Below are 19,553 nucleotides of genomic sequence, written 5' to 3'. Positions count from 1 at the left end.
GAGGCCATTTCCTCTTGTCCTATCACTTGCTACTTGGGAGAAGAGACCAACACCCTCAATGCTACAACCTCCTTTCTGGTAGTTATAGACAGCGATAAGGTCTCCCCTTAAATGAAACAGTGTATCATGAAGTGACCATGATTTTTAATGAAGTTGCCATGATGCATTCAGAATAGTTCATTGTTGTGATGCTGCATTACTGTAACACTAAAAGGATTCTCTCATGTTGAGGATATTCTGCCATACATCATAAGCCTACTGCTACTTTTGATGATTTCACAGTGCGAACTCACAAAATCACACATTACAGTCTTCAGACAATCTATGTTAAAATGATGTTACCTTTTGTTAATTTAACTCTCCATTGTTTGTATGTTCAACGTGTTTATGTGAATTTACTAAACACTTAAAAATCACCCAAAATGTTCATGGCCCACAGCGACACTAAAACAGCCAATACCCTAAGCTCTTCTTGTTCTGAGATCTGTATCTGCAATTATGTTTTTTTAGATTATCAAATTCTGAGAGTCACAAAGGGTTAGCTTGTCCTGTACTTCCACTGGCTAAAACAAGATTATAGATTTAAAAAACTGAAAAAGAAAAGAGCTGTTTAAATTTGGGGAGTGTCCCATTTACCACCTCATCCTGTAGTTCTTTCACATGTGAATGATTTCATTCAGTGAAGTTATTCATGTGAGTTATGATGTTACCTAAGTGTTTGCAAGATTTGGACCTCATAGTATTTCATTCTGACATTTTCTAATTTGGTTTTTGACTTTTCACTTCAAAGTAGTATATTTCATTTTAAAATCTGACTTTGGCTGCACCTGTACTTATGCTTTTTTATTCCTGGTTTCTTCTTGCTTTTGATTTTTTGCTGTAGATTATATTCCATGTTTAACCATAGAACCATGTAATTACAAGCACTGATGGTTTTATCGTAGCTGTGTGTCCACGCTGAAAGTGATTCTGTGTATCTAAACTGTCAACTTCTTCACATTTTCTTCAAGTCAAATACAAGAATATAAAAAAAAAAACTTAAACCACAGGTGGTATTGCATGAAGATAATTTTAAAAAGGCATTTAAGTTTCAACTTATATGCAAACAAACTTGGAGAAATCTTTCAATATTCCACCTTTTGCAAACAAATATTTTCTGGCACTTGGCAACCCTTCAGTCTTTTCAGACTTTTCTGCTTTATTCAGTCTTCTTATGCCTCATGCAAAAATGTGACAGTGGGAGTGACATGCAAGGACTGAGGAGAGAACATGCCTTTATCAAGAAGCTTATTTTACATACTGACACTACTCAATTCCTAGTATCATACTTAAGCAAGATCAGTAAAGATACAACATACTGTACATTGAATTTTAAGACATCAGTGCCAAATGGTAGTGCTCTGAGAATTATCACTGCACATAAAATATTTATTTTAACTTCCCAAATACAAAAGCATCATAACATGTGGCATTACATTACAAACTGTGCTCACTGCAGCAGGGTCACCTGTTTTTTCAAGGTCTTACCACCTGAGCTCTTCACGCAGCAGCTACCTCGGACAACCTCCTCACTCGCCAGTGCGTATGGCACAGCCTGTGTCTTCAGCCAGGCCGACACCCATCTCATTCATTCACTAACTAACTCCTGGTAACAGTTTTGCATGTGTTTATTTTGGGCAGATAAAATTGGAGCATCTGATTAAACTTGTTCAAATATTAATTGACATTAATGTCCTGTAGTTGCCAAAAACTTGTCTGCAGGCTGTATATTCAGATAACATGAATAGAAGAGAATAAAAAAAAATCAGGAGTATAAATATATAAACCAGAGAAAATATATTTCTAAACAGTAGGCCCCATAAAAATTCCAAGTTAAAGAACAACTTGACAGAAGCTCATTTACAACAGCACTGCTCTAAGCTGAAGAGACTGTATAAATCATTGCCCTTGGTCCCTCTTTCTCCAGATGGTCTTGGCCCCTTAGCCAAAGGCATTGTTTATTTGGTCTCCATTGCTGTATTTTATTTTACTGGATTAGCAAGTACATTTGCTGGGAACATGCCTTTCACCTGTGGGTTCTTAGGAAATTCAGGTATCAGGTGTTCTTCAGATATCAGGGTGAAATAGGAGACCCACATTCCTAGGAGCAAACAGCACACAGGCGGGCTCAGTGTTGTGGGAGGCCAGATGCAATGTTGGAGAGAAGTGTTTCCTCCTTCCAGGCAGGAGTCTCCACCCAAGTGTAAAGAAGGATTTTGTATTTGGCATAGTGACCTTTTTACATAGCTGGGCCCTATCTCTACACAGTTCTTCCTGGAAGACAATCCTTCCTCAAGTTCACACAAAGGCAAAGAAGAATTGCCATTTTATTGCCAGGTACCTCACCCATCGAGGATCCAGGTGCCTACTTCCTTCACGAAGATCTAAAATCAGTCAGATAAACATTTCTGTCCTCATCATTAATATCATCAACGCAGCAGCTCTCAAGGGCAATCACTTGTAATTCTGTATGCAACTGCTACAATAAAATGTGTATTCTTAATCAGCTGCATTTTATGTGTAAAAATTGCCACCACAATATATCTGTTGCAGCTATGCATTCAGCCACAGAAAAATTTTGGTGAAGAACAACTGCAAATTCCAGTTTCTAAAGCTACTTCTCCTCACCATTCTGAGCTAAGTCACTACTACTCCGTACAAAGCTTTGCTCGCACTTGCACAGTGCGTGTACACAGGCAGGCACCCACTGAAATCCACAACCAGCTCACTATGAACTTCAAGACTGACTACACTGAACATTGCAATGATCAGTACTTAGACAAGGACCAATCAATGCAAATGTACAAAAGAATGCAGTTCATGATAGTGATTGTGCTGAATTCAGATGAATGAATGAGCTTCTAGATACCCGACTAAAGAACCCCAGCCACGGTACAACTAAAAGAGTGCAAATTAACACTGAGTAAAGAAATAATATGAAGGGATTAAAAGAAAAAAGCGTAAACTGTAACCTACATGAACGAGAGCTGGGGGAGTTGCTGCTAAACTGATTTACCTGTCTGTTGCTAACATGTTTCATTGAGACTTGGCCCAATACACAGCCAAAGCTGCAGCACAAACCAAAACTTGACCTTCTATTGCAGTGGTGTGTAATCAAGAACTTCACCAACCTTGTAACTTCTGGTTTTCCTTCTCCATTCTGAGGAGCAGTATCTGCTGAATAATGGCTTTCTTCCACAACTCGCGAAGCTCACGGGGTGTCCGCTTCCTTTCTTCTTTCACTGGCCCAAAGGGGCCATCTTCACACACTGGTTCCAATGGGGACCTGGGTGGAAGTTCTCCCAGTTCGGAGTAATCTTTAAAAGAGAGAAGTTGTTGTGAACTATTTAGATTTCATGAATAGGTGAATGGACACACTTTCAAAGACTGGATATGTATATATATATATATATATATACACATATCTACATATACACACACACACGTACACAATACATATACAGAAGGTAGCAATACCACGCAAGGTTTCCCAAATGACAATTTCAAGCAGATTTACAAGCTGCTTCTGAATAAGAATCATATGGGCCAAAGCCTGGAACATTTTTTTTCTGTAACCTGATAAAAACATTGTACCATACACCAAGAGCATGGCTCGCTAATTACAGCTCTACAAGGACAGAACTAAAAAGGAAAAGGCACGTTTGGGAAATTGCAAAAATACAATCTACAGCTGAAACCTGGCATGATTCAAATGGTAGATCAAATCACATATAGTGGCCACATAATTTAAAGAATTATCTTTAAACTGTGTTTAACAAAGAAAACACACACCCTTAGCTGCACAAACACATCACCACCTAAGGCCATACAATGGGATGATTACCAGTTCTTAAAGTAAGCACGCAGAAAGGGAGACAGGCACCTACGACATGTTTGCTCTCTCTTCTAATTTTTGTCCATGTCAAAACTGCCTGAATTTTTCTTTTGGCTTCACCCAGTCTACCACATCTATCTTTTTGTCAAGCATGCAAGGTAATTCTAAGACAACTGAAAACACTACAAAAGAAAGTAAACATTAAATAAATCTCAGGCAAATTGAAAATGCTTTTCTTTTTAGGGAAAGGGTAAACAACATTGGTTTTAAACAAATTCTCAACATAAGAAGCATAAGTTTGTATGCTTTGTTTTCTTAATGACTGCTGCAGTACCACTTAATTTTATTGTTTTATAGAGCGCTTCTCTGAAGGCTCAATAGTCTTTGATATAACCTGTATCTAGACAAAAAATTACTCAGTTCACCATCTGTGAAATGAATGGTCAAAACAACCCATCTCTTCCTACCAAATCCCAAACGGAAAGCCATTGCAACAGCACTTCTTCAGCCAAACAGAACGGCTGTGAAACTGCTCCCTGAGGACCAGCTGACCAGTTATGCATGCAAGAAAATGCTTTAAAATCGGTGCAACAAAAACCATTCCTGGGTCTCTCCAGCCAAGGACAAGTACATCTGTGCATGCTATTTCAAACAGCTCCTAGAGAAGGGACACTCCTTAAACAACTATTCTGCGTGATAGCTCAGTGGTTCATTTCTTTATCATTGGCTAGCCTAGTGATTTTGAATTAAACACACACAAATTACCTCATCTCTACAAACTAACAGAATAGGAAGGTTTTCACCTCTTCAGAATCTGCTCAGAAAGCCACCATACATTGACTCACACAGTTCATACGCAGCTATTCTTTTCTTGTTTGTTGAAAGGCACTCGCACAACTAAGCTCAGATGACTAAATAAGAGTGGAAATGTTCACAGCTGTTGGCTTCTCCTTTTCTAAGTTTTTGCCACTGTCAATCTTTTCCTCTCAGAGAGTCAGAGACAAGTAGGGTGGGTCCAAAACCACCTGTTTCCTTATACAACATTTGTTTGTTACCGCACTTAAAATTCAAGGGCTAAAATACACATATGAAAATAAATGCAACATTTTCAGCTAGCAGCACAAAGTAAACTTCTACAAACTTGCACTCTGGGTCTAAGTTTGGGTATCCACACTTTGGGTATCTACAGCATTTCAGAAAACAATGAACTTCACAGGAATGTGAATTAGAAAAAGGATGAATATTTGACACTTCAATGGCAATCACTGTTTGTTGCAAAGAGAAATAGGAAGCACTAACAGAAGCAGTCAAAAACACAGCTGGTTATAAAAAAATATCAATACAATGAAGAGATTCTATTATATCCTTTAAAAGAAAACAGGAAACCTTCACTTTTTTTTTTTTTTTCTTTACAGGTAAATGGTAAGACTGCAGTTATAAAAGAGGTTTAATTAAATGCCATCAGGAGAGAAGGAACACACACTGGATAACCCTCAATTTGTGTTGACAATTAAAGGAAAATAATTTTTATTTCATTGTTGGCTTAGATGCACACACTATACTGTCAAAATATTCTGTACAAATAGTAGCTTCCATGCCAATTTATCTTAGTGCATATTAAAGAACATCATAAGGGACATGCTCTTAAGGATAATGCTGGTAGAACTGCCTTAATTTGCTTGAATAAAATACGACACTTAAAATACCATGATTTTCTTTAAGACTGCATTACGTGCACAAAGTAACATCGCCAAAAGAATGAGGAATGAACAGAAATGGTCACCTAAGATTAATGCAAAAAGTAAAAGTCATCCAGCTAGGTACACCATTACCCACTGCATGCTACCTGTAGTCTTTTCACTTCTTACTACATTCTTAGGGCATCCCATATAGAATATATTTACATCTTGGGGGAAATAAATAAATCTGTTCTTATCCTATACATCCTCTCAGTGGTTTGTGATGTCCTTTAGAGTCAGATATGTGTTCTGGTTTTGTGCATGTATACATGAATGTATGTGTCAGAAAATATCAGACTATCTACAGAGCTTATTTGTGGTTTTACTTGAAAACAAACAAACAAATGAAACAAACCAGGTTGCCAAAACACATGAAATGGATTAAACACCCTGCATTCCAAAAGCAAGAATGAACACATCCAAGACCTAAAATATTCCTATTTTTAACATGGATGTTCTACTTTCTCAGTGCAAATTTTGTGGATTGGTCTTCAAGTGTCATCTTAACAAAATATCACCCTCTTATTCATTGTAGATGTTGCTTATTTCTCCTCCTCCAGTGATCAAACTTACTGTGACAACATCTGAACCACTGCAAATTACTCAAGTTTATGGTCCATCTAGGCTGAAAATTTTCTCTGTTACTGACTAACCTGATCAGTATTCACTAAAAGAAATTAACTCACAATGTTTAAGGATATAGGAGAAAACAGAAAGGTTACAAAATGCTATAGGCTGAACAATTATGATTAGTGACCCTACCTCTAATTCTTCTGTGCAAGAGTTCTAGGCTTGATTTTGCCTTCCAAATGGCAGCTCCTTCTCTGTCCTTTCTTTCTTCTTATCACTTGTGGACATTTAACAGAAAGTCTAAAGTCTACTCTGATAAAGTGCAACACATTCACAACCTGCCTTCCCTCCCATCTCCATGCTGGCATGTAGCAGGATGTACAGAAACCAAAATGAACCTGTTTAACTGCTCAGGTGGCTTGTCTAAAGTTTGCAGAGTTGCATCAGCTGTCTGGCTGTTAAAGAAGGTGGGGGAGATGGTATGTGTGGGTAATCCCTCAAAGCAAAGTAAAAAACCAGACATTTGGTAAGTCAGCACTAGGCCACGTCCATGAATATACAACAGAGTGGTCAACAGACATGCCATCCAGCTTCCAGATCCACAACAGAAAATACTGTAACAAGAAACTGAGTATTTCACTATTATGTACAAACGATCTGACAGATAGCAGAGAAAGCAAAGACAATGAGTAGAGCAATTCAACTGAACATAACTGGGAGCTCACGTTCCACTGAATCAATATGCCATGTGTTAAAATCCAGGTAATGTGCAGCCTTCAAAACTTTTATGAGATTAGTATGTGTACTTAAGCAGGATCCGAACACTTCAGCACACACTGAAAGACTGCTTCCCTGTTCACCTGCCGACCCCATCGGCTTTTGCTGATTCTTATTCCATGTTTGACCTGTACTCCTTTCCAATATTTTGCTCCCTTCTATATAAAATTCTACCTCCATACCTGGTACTTCTACAAGCCTACCACACTTCCATTCTTTAAATTTCAGGACTGGGCAAGTTGAGTCAGTAACTATTATTATATTTTATCAACACACCGCTTATTTTCCATTTGAAGTTCATACTTGGACCACCCTTCAGAATTCCTCTTCTACGCAATACCCTTCTACGAGTTCCCTGAGAAACAATGTATTTCCTGGGAAAAGCCACCAGATTGCTGTGCTTGTGAGACCTTGTGCAAGGTAACAACCTGCAGATAAAACTGCTCATGAAGCAGGTAGAAACGTTGCACGACTGTACTAGGGCATCCATACATACCTCAAAAGTGCTGAACTGATGTTCCCGCCACTTATACAACCCAAGAAAGGACAAGGCCAATAGGAACAATGGACCGAGATGGAATTTGCAGAGCAGATGCATTCATTTATCATCAGCTCTTTGCCTGCACATGGCAGCGCTTCAAGCCTAAAATGCAGAGTATCCCTACACTCCAAAAGGATCAACAAATGCATTACACAAAACTCTCACGTGCAAAGATGACACACAAAGCGAAGTGTCACGGTATATTGTTACTAGGGTCCACACTAAATAAAGTTTGTAAAATAAAAGCTGGCAAATGACTGCAGTAGTAATTAAAACAGACAATATTTGACTGGTAAGGATATAAACAGGAAATTTCATTAGCTCCAGAAGAAACTGCAATGAATATAGAGCATTTGCTGGGACCTGTGGGGGGACATTAAAGTACTCCAGCAGTGAGTTATAAAAATGTTGCCTTAAACCCTATGGTTTAGGAAATGTCATCTTTAATTAACCAGAAAAAAAAAAAAAAAAAAAAAAAAACCAACCCAAAATAATAGCTTCATATTCAACCAATCTCAGTATTAAACGAGGCTTTCCAAAAACAAGAAGAAAAAAAGGAAACCCACTCAGAAAAACCACACACACAAGGTAAAAAAAACCCAGAAGTGACAAACCCACCTAAAAGCCTAAATTTTAAAAACATTCTTTCAGAAGCACGTAGTCTAACCAGCCTCAAATACAAAAAACAAGAGAATAAGATTCATCTTTGACTAGAAGCTGCAACGCTTCATGTAGAAAAGAAGGGCTTGGTTTATTTTTATAGGAAGCTAATAGGGAGGAGGCTCAAATACAGTACATTATTGCCATCCTCACTACAGAGTTGTTTACACATGGCTCTCTAAATGCAGTTCACCAGCCACATCTGCTCTCCAGGGTAAAGAAGTCAGGCAAGATATGGTGAAAATGCGGATGGAAGAACTCCGTTAAGCATATTATTTTCTGCATTACACTTTTTTTCCTTATTTCATTCTAAACATTACAAAATTAATCTTAGCAAACAAACAAGAATCTTCACAGTCATACAAGATTAAATTGCTAAAAAGAATGGACTTTCACCACATTTTCAGTTCTCTGCAGATCTTCCATTCAGGTCGTGCAACACCTTATTTCACACATGATGCAAAATAACAGAGGAACTGCAAACTTCTATAACCAAGGATATCATATTCCTATTATTTTACACAGATGTCTAAAGTATTTGACTTTATAACCAAATGTAGTAACATGACCAGGAGCCCTCTGTTACCAGAAAGCTTCAGATATGGAACCACAGGAAGCAACAAGTTCTAGTCTGACATACAACTTAAGGCAATGGCTAAACAAGGAATTCTTGAAAAATTGTGTATTTCAATACAATCCATTAAAATCAGCTCTGAGAGATGCTTTCGAGTTTGATTTTTCTTTTAAAGTCAAATGCTTCTTAATCACTACCTGCAAATTCACCCCATTAACTAATATTTTCAAGCCCTGAGAGACGAATGCCCTGATACTTGAATGGGCACAGAAACTGTCACACATTAGACATGATAGTTGCTGCTTACAGCCAAGCTCCTGTGCTGCAAATCACAATTATGAGCATGCATTTGCTCTGAGAGGGACAGACCTGAGTAATCCATTCAAACAATCTGGCTTTATTACAGCATTTACAAAGCTAGTAATTTGTTAATAAATAACCATTTTGTTGATAAATATGAATGATGAAAACAGTATTGGAGGACACATTACAAATAATTTACACTACATAAAGATTTTAAGCATGGAATGCTAGAGCAACTGTTCACAGTATTTGCAATACTACTAAAAAAAGATTTTAAAATATTTTTTCTTAAATAGTGAAAGAGATACAACTCTCACCACAAAGCACATAAAGAGCTAGGTAGCTGCTAACTACAACTAGTTTTAATAACAGTTCTTCAAACCCTAACTTTTCTTCAGTACTTAGGATTTAACAGCTCGCTACCTCCGTCTGCCAGAGATTGAAACTCAGTTATTTTTAATGAATGAATCAAGTTTGTTGTTATTTTTTTTTTCCTGTACAGAGAGGAGATACTTGTACTTTCTAAAAAAAGATTTTTTTTTATCCAAGTCAAGTTGTAAAATCCTATGTAGTTGTTCTGGCTAAAGTTCCTTTTTTTCATCTAAATCTATTTTCTGAGTACCGCTAAGCAATATCAAGCATCTCGTTCCACCAAATTACAATTTCTTTCACTGTTCAACATGTAACTCCACCTCACCTTGAAACAAATCACTCCAAGACTGACACAGCTGTTAGAAAAATCTTGCGGTCTACTACTAACACACCTCCTGTAGCAAGACAGTTCATGACAAGCACCATCACTTTCCCACCATTTACTTCAGAAAATTATTTACACCCCCTCTAAATCTAGCACTTTGCACCGCTTGGAGTTTCTGACAATCTGCACAACAGTTCTCCCACTGTGACCAATTCTGAACAGTCAGTATGAGAAAACCATAGTGAAAATAGTCCCCTGCACGGAGGTTTGTAGATGCTGAATAAAAGCATGCAAATATCCTGCGGCAGTGCAGTGCAAGGTGCAGTTTCACGATCACTCTGCGCTAATCTGTGTCTTTCTCCTGAGCAGAGTGCAAGCACCCACCCTCAGCCTCCAGACACATGTCCCTGCCTGTGCCTGCTCCTGCGCTTGTGCAACAAATGCTGCAAGTGTGACTACAAAACTGATCCCACTGAGAACCAATCACCTTTTTTTTGAGTGAGCCCACACTTGAGCTGGTTTAAAATGATCATTTGAGTTGTTGCCTTCACCTTTTTACCAGTGAAGACAGAGAACTACGAAGTCCTAAACCACTTGCACAGCCACAGAATGTGGCTCTTGTTAGACTCTACAGAAGTGTGATGATCTGGCTGCAAGTATGGTGGGCAAGTATAAAGATAAAAACCAAAGAACTGAAGAAACACTTCTATTACTTAGGATGTTTAAGATAGTGAGTGGGAGAAGCAGAGCGAATTTTGTGTACTCGTACATAGAAAATAAGACACAAAAGCATTAGAAGAACAGATTAACAAAAGCCTTTTTTAAAATAAATACAGTTTTGTAACACATAAAACTGCAATCCATTTTCTAAGAGACCTTTGCTCTTCATTTTCTGCCTCTCCACTTTGCAGATACAACAACTCCCACAAATACGCAAAAAATCAGAGGATAAGACACAAAGTATGTCTCAAGGTGGCAGTGAGAGAAACTCCATCCCCCAGTAGTGCCCCACGCCACCCACAGCAGCACAACTGCTCCGTGGGATGTGGCAATCAGCTGGAGATGAGGTTGGATATTTGAACCACAGCTTGCTGCAATAGAACTAGCACAATTCAACCCTGAAACACTCCAGCCATCAGCTGAAAAGCAACAAAAATCTCTATAGCTCATTTCACCTATGCAGAAAATCCTTTCTAGATCCCTAAACTGGAAATCAGCCTCATCTTCAGGCTCACCAGAGATCACCCGGCTGATCTGTCAGGCAGCAAACTGCATAACGCTTCTATGATGTGCTTCATCCTGTAGGTATGTACAGAAGCATGGGAAAAAGGCAGAGAAAGGGAAAAGCGGCAGCATCCACAGCAGGAGGTGGCTGGAGGAGGGCCTGAACATGGGACATGGCTCCCATAGCAATGTAATAGTCATAGTTTCCTGTACTCCAGGCTTTCTGTTGTCTCAGAGCATTCGCCTTGCCTGAGCATGGCTGGGTTGAGTCCAGTTGTCAGGGAAGACAGGAATCTTGTCTGGGAAGAAAAACCAGCTTTCCTGTGTATCTATTTGTAATTTTTTTTTTCCTCTGCTGATTTAGCACTGGTTTTCATTTTACTCCTGAACTAATAAGAAATGAACACCCTCCTTCCTGTATAATAAAACCATCCTTTTTAATAATGGTGTCTGCAAAACAAACAGCGTGCTCTCTGCCTGGTAATACACAATGCAACCACCAAAGCACAGCCAGCAATCTTTCTCTCCAGCTGAGCTACAGCAAATTAAGTTTAAGCTCAAACTATTATGCTTAGGAGCACCTCCTAAAGAAGTAAAGGATCCAGAAGTGCATGACTGTGGGACTCAAAGTGCTGTCACCTTCATGGGGGAACTCAGGACACCAGACATCCCTCCAGTTCAGAACCTCCTAAGATTAAGCTCAATTTCTGCAAAAGCTATGTACCAGTTATCTGGGTGGGTTTTTTGTGTGTGAGGTTTTATTGTTTGTTTAACTTTTAGTAAATGCACCTTCACATCCTGCTGTGTTAACCACACAGAGGAGGGCAATGAACACAAAGCATCTTGAGATTCAGCTCACCACTTTCCTATAGAAAGAGAATCACAAATGTCAGGATCTAGATCTTTGTGTGTCAATAAAGCCTAAAGTTGTCTCTCTGTTTCCTTGACGTCTTACACATGCATATTTACTGATTACAACCAAAAGAAGTTACAGTCACAGAGCAGTTTCATTTTGTTGACAGTGCCTGCCCACATGTGGTCAAAGCAATGCACAGCTCAAGCATACTGGTGGATTTTCTTCTCCCAGGTAGTCAGTGAGAGGACAAGAGGAAATGGTGGCAAGTTGTGCCAGGGGAGGTTCAGATTGGATACTAGGAAAAAATTCTTCACAAAAAGGGTTGTCAGGCATTGGAACAGGCTGCCCAGAGGAAGTGGTGGAGTCATCATCCTCAGAGGCTTTTAAAAGGCGTTTAGACAAGGTTCTTAGGGACATGGTTTAGTGCCAGAGTTAGGTTATGGTTGGACTCGATGATTCTGAGGGTCTCTTTCAACCAAAATGATTCTATGATTCTATGCATAATACATAGTTTAGTAAAGCAGCCTATGCTAAGCTTGAAAATCTTCATCATCTCTGAGTCACAGAGATGTGGCTCTCGGTTGGCTAACTTACTAGCTTCTAAAAAATCCCCAGCCTTTTTTCTTACTGCTCTTCTGCAGAGTACCCTGGAGTGGTGTGTTGGCTATTGCATTTGAATGGAGAAACTGGTCAAGTGGAGTCACAATCTATAAAGGGAAACTCATGAAATGTTCCCTTGTTTCCCTGTCTTCATGCTTACTTTTGCAGAACATGACAAAACACGTTATCTTTAAAACCTTCCTTGCCCTCTGTTCAGTTTGGTTGAAATTGATCTTTTGGTGATACATCATCTGTTTGCATAAATTCTGTTTCCAAAGGAAATCAGTTTAAAAAGAGCAAGAAAGGAGACAAGTACAGGTAACTTATCCAATCAATAAACCCCACTGCATGTGCTGCTTTTCCTTGAGAGAAGATGAAAGAAAGAGATGCAAGATGATGAATGATAGCTAGTTATATTTACTTTGGAACTACAGAGGTTACTAAGTTCACTGTGGTGGTGAGACCAATGTAAGATCATCTGTACAGCAGCTCCTGAAAGGCTAGAGAGACTGGACCATGAGGGAGCATCCTTTACTGCCAGAAATGTTCCAGGAGATGCATGAAAATCCAAATGGAAAAACCCAATATTTGTTTTAAATAATAATAGTAATAATAAGAACACCTCTGAGTTTTCTTCCTCTGATCATAAATGGAATACATGCATTGCAACAAAAATAGAAAAAGAAGAGTGAAGAAAAAGGTCAGATATTTCAAATCTCTCCTCCTGTTAACAACACTTTGGTTTTCCATTTTGGCCACCCTTGCTTCTCCAACTATTCTGCTTATCCACCTGTAGATTGTTATGATGGTATCTTGCAGATATTATGTCCCAGAGGAAATGCTTGGATAGGCAATTTAGAGGGTTTTTTGTTTGTTTGTTTGTTTGTTTTTTTCCTATTTAATATGGGAAGGTTTTGTGGCTTTCAAAAACAAGTAAAACCCACAAAAACAGTTGCTTCACAGAACAGGCGAGGTTGAACAGGTCCTTCATATGCCTTGAAATATAGGAGAGCATTTCACGTTTATATTTACTCAACATGCTTTTGAGATCACTTCATTTTGAAGTACACTAAATTTGAGAGGCATCTATGCCCATATACAGCGTACCCCCTCGTCAGTCAAACTATGTTGCGAGCAATGCATTAATGACAGAAACACTTCTGTTATTCACTGTGCCCAGTTAATCAAGGTATCTCTTTAAGATGTAAGAAAAATCTCTCAGTCACATTAAGATGGTTACTACGTGTACTGTAATGTACTACTCCCCCTTATACTTTTTCCTTATTTCTTATACAATGGCCTTAGATATCAGTTAGCAGGCAGAGCTTGCAGAGTTCAAGCTGTGAAATGCAAACGTTAGTGAGCCAGAGGTCGTTATCTACAAGACACGAGCTTCTTGGAGGCATTCTTGACTTCCGTGGGTGCTGTACTACCTGGGTCACATAAAGTGAGATGCATAAAATGATGCACCTACATGCTCACGCACAGTGATTTTTTTTTTCAATTCTTTGTTTCTTTAGCTCTACAGAATTTCAGGAAATAAATACGAGAACAGTGGATAACTATGGCTCAGGTGGCAAAGAATCACAGACTGAAGCAGAGTTCATGAGGTCAGATTCAGTCTGGTAGGAAGAACATGCTACAGAACTCAGAGGTCATAAATTTAATTCCTTCTGCTAGACCTGGATTTTTCTAGTCTATAGTTCTATACTCCAGCATGGAAAGATGAAACAGAAGCATCCACCTTTGCTTCAGAGCAATACTTGGTGATATATTTTTTCCGCAGAACTCACTAAAATAGTACTCATGAAAATAATTTCTTCTCTGGTTAGTTAATTTGACACAATTGGAACTATGTTACATATGAAGCTGAAAAAAACCTCAACAGCCGATGAGCTTAACATGACCAAAAAGTACGTGAGAAACTGCAAAGACAGTAAAAAGAGAGCACCAGGTAAATATGTGCACTCAGCAGACAAAACGATCCACACTTCACAGATCACATCCACTAAAAACACTCATGGGAGCAAGCAAACATAGACTTTACCATCATATCGGCTGGGAGAATCACACGCTTTCTGAGGGGTTGCAACTCGCAGGAATATCTGTTGCCTCCATGAATGTCGCCGAGTCCGTACAGGGCTGTCCGCACCAGCAGCCTGCTGGCTGTGCTTGGATTCGTAGTCACTAAAATTGCAGAACACAGAATGGCTTGTAAGTGGGTTACCTGAATTTGCTCGCAACTGTGACATAGTCTTCGGTGCATACAATAATATGAAGCATCACCTAGGGAGCGGCGTGCTGTGCACATGCTGGGTCAAGCACTTAGCGTGAGTTGGGGGAAGTTTGCATTGTGGCAGCAGGATTACACAAGGCTGCAAACACCACTTAGGTTTGCCAAGAAGTGTTGGGAGCTCTGTGCAATCTGCTTTCTCTAGTTTTAATTAATTTTTAGCTTTCTTTGCAGCAGTGTATTAAACATAACACATTAACAACACGCACACCATAATGTATCTTTACAATTGTGCTATTTAAATGCCATCCACAAAATCCAGCAATTACCTATAGGAGACATAAAAAACTCTGCTGATGTCTTCTATCAGCACACATCAAGGAGCTTTATAAAAACCAAGTAAACTTATAGCCTTCTGTGAACTGTGTACATAGTGTATTCCTTCACAACATAGACCTGGAGCAAAACTTTAAACCTTTGTGTTCACAAGTCACCACCTGAAGTAAGCAACGAACTTGGGAACAGTGTCCAGGAGCCTTGAATGTTACCCGCTCTGATGTAATCCACAAACTACATACAGAGGTTTTTACTCAGAATATTAAATGAAATAATGAACAGCAATGCTGTTTTCCTATTAAAAACCCTACTTATAACTTTCACCCATTACATCTTTAAACTACTCACTGCTCTATTTCAGCCATTGGCTGAATGGTTGCACAAGTCTTTGTTGAAGCTGAAAGGGATAAGTGAACTTCAAATAGCTCTGGCAGCAACTGGGAGGAGCATTTTACAGGCCATCCTCATTTGACGACAGTGCCATTGCTTAGGATGAACCATGTTTATTCTCTTACCTGAAAACTGCTAATACAGTCCTTTGGCAGGAATAATCACAGAAGTACATAGATGGAAGCTGCATGACCATTACAAAACAAAAATGTCTAAGTTCTGCAGTCTTAATGGGGGAGGAGTTCTGGGATAGCTCCATCCTTTTGACAGCAATCATGTGCAGAGTACATGCAAGTGAACTGTTGCACAAATCAGGTTTTGCAAGTGTGAGAAGCATTTGAAATATTTCAGACAAAGAAACCTTTGAAAATACAGTTTTACCTCCAGGCTTTAAGAGAGAACCCTACCTTGTTGTGCTCCTAAAGTCAGAGGTGCTATTTTCATCTACAGGAGCCAGAAATTTTAAGAAATTTGGCACAGAAGAGGAAGAATGAAGCTTTTTCCTTAAGGCAGTACGGTAGGAGATGCTGAGAGTGCAGTTGGGAAAAGTATAGTTTAGAACACAGAAGTATATACTCACAGAATAAAAATAACACATACTGCTACGTTCAAACAAAAAGCAGCTAAATCCTGAAAGCCTGAGTACCAAGGAAACCAAAGTCAAAACGGAAACTTCTAACAAAGTACTACATTGAACTATGTATTTGTTTGGGCAAACTAAAATGTTCCAAAATAAACAAATGTACTTTCAGTAAAGTTGTTAGTCTTTGGGATATCCCAAGATTTTTAGTGTATGTTTCAAGTAAATTCCTTCAATCAACTAAGAACTGATGAAAGCTTTATCATTGCACATTTACTTAAATATCAGTTTCAATGACTAAGTTTGGAGGAAAAGGTTAGGAAAAGCTGACACTGATAATCATTGTGCTGGCAAACGAAAAATAAGACTTTGGGAAAAAGCATTTTGTAAAGCATTAACAGGGTTTCATTCAGACAAGCTTGAAACTTCTAAGTTAAAAGCTGAGCCTTCTGACTGATCATTTAGGATTATGGCTGTATTTATGCGACAGACAGGAGCACTAATCAAATTTCATCAAGTCTTCTGGCTGACATAATTCTGCTCTTTCTTTTCAAATAACAAGCCCCCAACATACTTAGAAGAAGGTTAATAGAAGGGAGAACAACTCAGATAACAGCAAGTTATCTTACAGAATACAATTAACTTGGGCAGTTTGACTTTATTGGTTTAAACTCATTAACCTATTTGATATCCCTATTGATTTCCATTTTCAGCCTTGTTGGTTAGAGATGTAATATGGCATACCTTTAAATGACAGGGAAAGGAAAGGAGCAGTTGCTGTTGTGCCTGCAGAATCATTACCAAATCTAATAGGAAAAATCTACTTTTGAGAAATTAACCTTCAGGATTCAAGTAAGTCTTATTAAAATGAAGAGTAAAGAGGACATTTCTGAGCTATACCATACTTCTGGGGTGAATCTCAATTGAGTGCTAGTTCTGAGGTAAAACTAAATTAACTGTGGTTAGTATGCAGCAAATACAACTGAAGGAACTGGTGAAACGAGGTTCTCAGTTGAGTATTTTTTCAAGACCAGGAGAATCAGCACCTTGGGGAAACAATAAACCTTCACCCAAGAGAACAAAACCAAACAATACACAGCAAAAAAAATTTGCTTGTCAGTGGCCAGTGACTGTTGACAGCGCTTGCAAGAACATCTGGTCTCATTAGCCTTTTGAGCTCAAGTAAGCAGTTCTGGCTCAGGAGCTTAAGGAGGGGTTTCATGGTTAAGAATTTTAGGGAGCTACTTGTGTCAGGTTCTCATGGAAATGATGAGTTAATGTCCTTTTCTCAATGTTCTCTACACATCCTTTTGTTCTAAGAAAGGAGGCACAGAAAAGGATAATTTGATATTGCTCAAAGTAACCAAGACAAATACATGAACTGGTGGGGTGGGTTTTTTGGGAACTGGGGGTGAGTTTGATTGTTTGTTAGTGGTTTTTGGTTGTTTATGGGTTTCTTGGCATTGGCTTTCCACAGTCCTGCTATTTCCTGCCCCATTTAATTAACTTAGTCAACTTGCCTTTAAGGTCAGGCAAAAAATAATATGTTTCTGTGTTACCATGAACAAACCAGAACAGAACTGAATTATTCAGGAGGGACAGAATGAGCTGGATCACAGGTTCTCGGCAACTTACCCCTCACACAATTTAAGCAGTGCTGCTGTCCGCTGCGTAACAACAAGCTGCTTTGGAGCAACTGGCTTTAAACAAAGCCATGTGTCTGAAATTTTTTTAGTCATTAAAACAAAATTATGTAATTAGCAGCTCTACGTTCAGTAACAGAGCAGTTAAAGAGTTCCCTCTCCCGTAAAAATCTACCACCTTTGGTCTACATTAAATTGTTTCAATTATTTGCACTATAGAACCTCATATTTATGACAAGGTAAAACAAACTCTATCCCAAACTATGTACAGGTGCTAGCTCACCTCTTTTGCGCAAAATGCCCACTTTGTTCTCCACTTGAATTATGCCTTAGATACTTTAAAAAGTTGGGCGAAGAGGCCGAGGGATTAAGACGAGCTAGAGCAGGAGAATGCGCAAGTTGACCAGAAGAACTTTTAGATTCGCCGAGAGATGCATTCAAACCATATAGCGGGATTCCAACCAGAGCGATGGAGTTGAGGTAGCACAAAGAACAAAACACAGTAAGAAAGGAAAGCTGGGGGGGTGGGAAAAAAATGAAATCTCTAATCTTTAAAAGGGACCTGGCACATACAAATGAGCTACTTCCCATGTTTTTCAGAGTTAATAAAGCAACTGTAAGGGGTTTAACATTTTAACCCCATCGGCAAAGTCCCATTTACAGGCTTCAGCAAAGCATTTCAGTGTATGACTAAACTTAAACTCCCAAAAAAAGGTCACTAACACACCCCTTTCTTTTCCCTCTTATGTGCTTCCCTTGGTTTCTATTATAAAGTCAGGCATATGATCAAGAGTTTTAATGGATGAGAAGTGAAATGCTATATGAAGAATTCAATTTATTTACACTTTGGAAACTATTTATGAATTGAGGTAAGCTGTTCAAAAACACTCATAAAACATACAAGACAAGTCTATCATTACAGTGATTTTTGAGAAAAGCATACTTTTCTTCTATGTTTTCCATTTCCCCCGGCTCTGCACATTTGCTATGAAATGGAAGCAACAGTGATTTCTTTTTGGTTTGAGTTATGTGAGCAGGAACACTCAGATCTTACTAAAAACTACATGATCAAACCCAAACAGAAGGAACCAAGGAAATGAAAAACGTGTAATTTCTACCTGCATTCCTGTAGTAAGATAAGAACTGCTTGAACAAGCAACTACAAGCATCAGAGCAACTCTCATGAGGATAATAGACCAACAACACAAGTCCTAAGCTGCACTACAAAAACATTCTAGTGTTTTAGAGTTTAAAAGGTTCAAAAAGGGGACAAAAAGGCAACCCAGGTTATGTTTCCTTTCAAATACTGTAATTCTCTTTTTTTCACTGTCATCACCTATTTCAGGCCTGTTCGGTTACTGCCCTTCCTCCTGCAGGGAAGATGAGCTGGAACACATACAGATTTCCCACTGTCTAACTTGTGTAAACAAGTAGTTTTGGCAGTAAAACAGAAGCCTACAGACAGAAATGCTGCCATAGTAATTGGAAAAAGCCAGACAGAGGGAGGAAAGGAAACTGCCATAAAGTTAAGAGGAGATTTCAGAGATGCAGAGGCAGGCTTCTGAAGGAGGATAGCTTGAAGAATATTAGCATAAAGACAAGTAGTACCTTAGTTTTGCAAGTAAAATCTACACAGGATCATTGAAAAGCTAGACAGGAGCCTCATCTCTATCAACAATTAGGCAATTTATGTCAGTTTTGTGTGTTATTTTACAGTCACACATGAATTCACTAACTAGTAAGGTTTTCAGCATCAAAAATGCTACTGGGTTTTTCTCTATAAACAAACAAGAAGAAGTAGCATTTATTTATATTGCTTGCAGATCAAAAAAGAAAAATTAATGAGTATTGTTTGCCAAAATATAATGGAACCCCTTAGGAGCAATCTTACATTGTGATTGCACTTAGTTTTATGACATATACTGTGGAACTACATGTCATCTTTCATCTTCCCTG

General features: G+C 38.7%; 1 protein-coding gene across 9 annotated transcripts in view; it reads right to left on the bottom strand.

Annotated features, from left to right (window-relative positions):
- Window positions 1-19,553, bottom strand: part of TBC1D1 (TBC1 domain family member 1) — a 107,393-nt gene that overhangs the window by 19,014 nt on the left and 68,826 nt on the right. For 6 of the 9 annotated variants that reach the window (XM_065836391.2, XM_065836393.2, XM_065836392.2 and 3 more), the window contains 4 exons: window positions 17,881-18,009; window positions 15,782-15,901; window positions 14,463-14,602; window positions 3,171-3,356 (listed from right to left, as the gene is read on the bottom strand). In XM_065836391.2, coding sequence (XP_065692463.1) covers window positions 3,171-3,356; window positions 14,463-14,602; window positions 15,782-15,901; window positions 17,881-18,009 — 575 coding nt within the window. The remainder of the gene's footprint in view (window positions 1-3,170; window positions 3,357-14,462; window positions 14,603-15,781; window positions 15,902-17,880; window positions 18,010-19,553) is intronic. The other 3 variants (XM_065836395.2, XM_065836397.2, XM_065836394.2) reach the window with 2 other exon arrangements.

The sequence above is a fragment of the Patagioenas fasciata genome, chromosome 4 (assembly GCF_037038585.1).
Source record: "Patagioenas fasciata isolate bPatFas1 chromosome 4, bPatFas1.hap1, whole genome shotgun sequence".
Taxonomy (NCBI): domain Eukaryota; kingdom Metazoa; phylum Chordata; class Aves; order Columbiformes; family Columbidae; genus Patagioenas; species Patagioenas fasciata.
The sequence above is the reverse complement of the archived record's forward strand: the minus strand, read 5'-3'. Positions and strand labels throughout refer to the sequence as shown.